Source organism: Centruroides vittatus, unplaced genomic scaffold, assembly GCF_030686945.1.
Source record: "Centruroides vittatus isolate TY-2023 unplaced genomic scaffold, ASM3068694v2 scaffold_1015, whole genome shotgun sequence".
Classification (NCBI taxonomy): domain Eukaryota; kingdom Metazoa; phylum Arthropoda; class Arachnida; order Scorpiones; family Buthidae; genus Centruroides; species Centruroides vittatus.
In genome coordinates, this window is record NW_027122666.1 from 3,886,266 (window position 1) to 3,888,926 (window position 2,661).

Below are 2,661 nucleotides of genomic sequence, written 5' to 3' on the forward strand. Positions count from 1 at the left end.
CGAACACCGATGGGCACGGAGATAAGACCTTCTTAGTACCCACGGGACAAAAAGAGCAATAAACAAAACTTGAATGAAATGGGAAATGAGTCAACTCATCATAAGGGCGATTTGTTAAGGGAGATGCCTTCCGGGAGGACTTTCGAAGGGTCACCTATCAAGGGTCAATAGGTTCTAAGTCATGAAATTATCTATTTAGGTGTCAGACACGTTGAGAAAACGCGGAAAAACCAAGCTCTTAAGCAAACCAAACTCACGACTAAATTCCAGTTTTCAGTAGTTTTATCCTGGTTCACTAGAGAAGTATAATTATGTAAATTTTCCTTCTTAGATGTCGTATATATTATGATATTATCATTGAACTTAATTGGCAGAACTTCAACTTCGCGTATTGGATAAAAACAAATCAAATTAGTATAAAATAAAAGATAATTTATTATAAAATATTAGAATACTTTCTTTTGTGTTACACAGGAAGAAATTATTTTTCTGTTATTTTATTAATAATAAAATATACAGAAAATTATATTATACAGTTAATACATTTTAAATCAATTTAATGGATAGAACATAATTGAGATGGGGCGTAACATTCAACTGAAAGAAGCGAGATACTTAATTAAAAAACCTGATTTACTTATTTCTTTTGGATTATATTTTGTGGTTATAACGGGACATTCGTTTTTTAGATTAGAATAAGGATTACACATATCTAAAACCCATTCTGTGAAGAGAAATTCCATTTGTAATTCCATTAACGTGACCACCTTCTCGTTGCATTTGTCTTCGTAAGAATCCACGATACAACTTCTCAAACGATTTAATCCGCTTAAAAAAAAGTAATCATTGAATTAATGAACTTACTAAATACGTCAAACAAAATTTGAAAAAATGCTTACCAGCAAAATGTTAAAATCTTGTCTGTCGATGAACTTTGGTACAAAGTCACTAGAGAATTCAGATTTTCTTCGAAACACGATTCGATTCTTTCGAAATTAGACTTTATGCAGGATGTTTCTTTCACATAATCTGGTTAGGAATTTATAAACAGGGATTTCTTTTATAAATTACGTTTAAATTTTCGTATTGATGTTTTTAATCAGTGGTTTCAATCAATCAATGGAAATATTAAAATTGAATGGTATGAATGTAAAGGATATGAACTAAGAACAAATACTTATGTTGCAAAAGTGTTTACCTTTATAAAGCTGTTTTTGTGGGTCACAAAAACCTTTCATCTTTTCTCCAGTCCCACTAAGAATAAAATCTCCCACTATTCTATCCACTGAAGTCATGCAATTATGGGAGAAGTTGGACATACAATTACGCTCTTCTTCGAATATTCTTTACAAAATAAAATATTAATTCTCATATAATTTATTGCAAAAATTTATATGTGAATGACTCACCGACATTGTTCCTTTAATTCTTCTTCATTACTTGGAAATGGATTTCCCAGTTTTTTGACAAAACCACTCACGGACAGAAAACAGTCAGCCATCAATTGCAATCTGCATCTGTCAGTAGTTTTTGATGCACCTTAATTTTAAATATAAGACTACAACATATCATTTAACGTACAGTACAATACAGTACAAACGAATTTCCTTTTAAAAGTTGGCAGTTTCTTGGCTTTCGGATAACTCGCTTTATCGTAGAAGCATTCCTTGCTTAACGTATCTCGGTAGAACGTCTTTTGGTATTTAATAACTAAACTTCACAGAACATACGTATTTCTCGATATAACGTTTTCATATTACAATGTTTAGACAAGAAACATTTATATTTTATTGCTTGTAATACTTTTTATTTTTATAAAAAAAAAGAATCAAATAGGAGTTTAGGTCTAATCTTGATGCCCAAATAACCAATCATGTTTATCATAACGTTTTATAATGTTATCCGAAGAAATTCGCCTAAAACGGTCTGAAAGATGCAATAAAATCGATACTCTATCAAGACAAAGCTAGCCCACAGATAACTGTTAAAATCATTACGTATCGTTTGATAAAAAATATTTTAAAAATTTAAAAGAACAGTTAATAGAACTCATAAAAGACGAATCAATATATTGAAACTCAAGAATTACATAGAATAATATTAAATAATTTTTTTATATCTTAAAAGGTTTTGATCCATTCCTGAAAATGCTGGAACACACCTCGTACATAAAAGTTCTTCTGTCTACTTGATAATTAGTATTGAGTTAAAGAATTTATGTTACTTGTCATCTTCCTAACTAAAAATTCATAAATAATTTTACATACTAACTTAATAATGTATTAAGTTCCGTCTCATAAAATGAAAAATAGAATTGATTTGAATACATACCTATTGTTAAGAAAATTGCACATAAAATGAATATTTTCATTATAATCGGATGTACCGAATATACCACGAGTATACCAAATATATCGATAGATACCAAGATCTGTTCGATTTCACGATATTGAGCTTCGATTTGAAGTCCTACCTCTACAAAAACCTATTTAAAGTGTTTTTATGCTGTTATATTTTGTAGACTCTTATATTGTCATCGATATATAATATATGTATACGTTGTTTTTCTCGTAAGAATAAAAATTTGACCTTAAGTTTATTTTTAGAATATCTTCATAAAAAAACTCAAAGTGAAATCGAGGAAAACATATTTTCCTTGTC

General features: G+C 29.4%; 1 protein-coding gene across 1 annotated transcript; it reads right to left on the minus strand.

Annotated features, from left to right (window-relative positions):
- Positions 1–742: 742 nt before the first annotated feature.
- On the minus strand, positions 743–2,464 carry LOC136986244 (uncharacterized). The gene is made up of 4 exons (XM_067283740.1): positions 2,332–2,464; positions 1,410–1,539; positions 1,199–1,344; positions 743–1,029 (listed from the first exon to the last, which is right to left on the minus strand). The coding sequence occupies exons 1-4, from the start codon at positions 2,369–2,371 to the stop codon at positions 896–898; spliced, it is 450 nt and encodes a 149-aa protein (XP_067139841.1). The 5' UTR covers positions 2,372–2,464; the 3' UTR covers positions 743–895.
- Positions 2,465–2,661: the final 197 nt, after the last annotated feature.

What these genes read in the sequence shown, in the direction of transcription:
- LOC136986244 (XM_067283740.1), bottom strand. Translation starts at nt 2,371, where the DNA reads ATGAAAATATTCATTTTATGTGCAATTTTCTTAACAATAG. An exon ending in TGCAATTTTCTTAACAATAG is followed by an intron (nt 1,540 to 2,331) that starts GTATGTATTCAA and finishes TTTAAAATTAAG; the next exon opens with GTGCATCAAAAACTACTGAC. An exon ending in ACAAAAACAGCTTTATAAAG is followed by an intron (nt 1,030 to 1,198) that starts GTAAACACTTTT and finishes ATTCCTAACCAG; the next exon opens with ATTATGTGAAAGAAACATCC.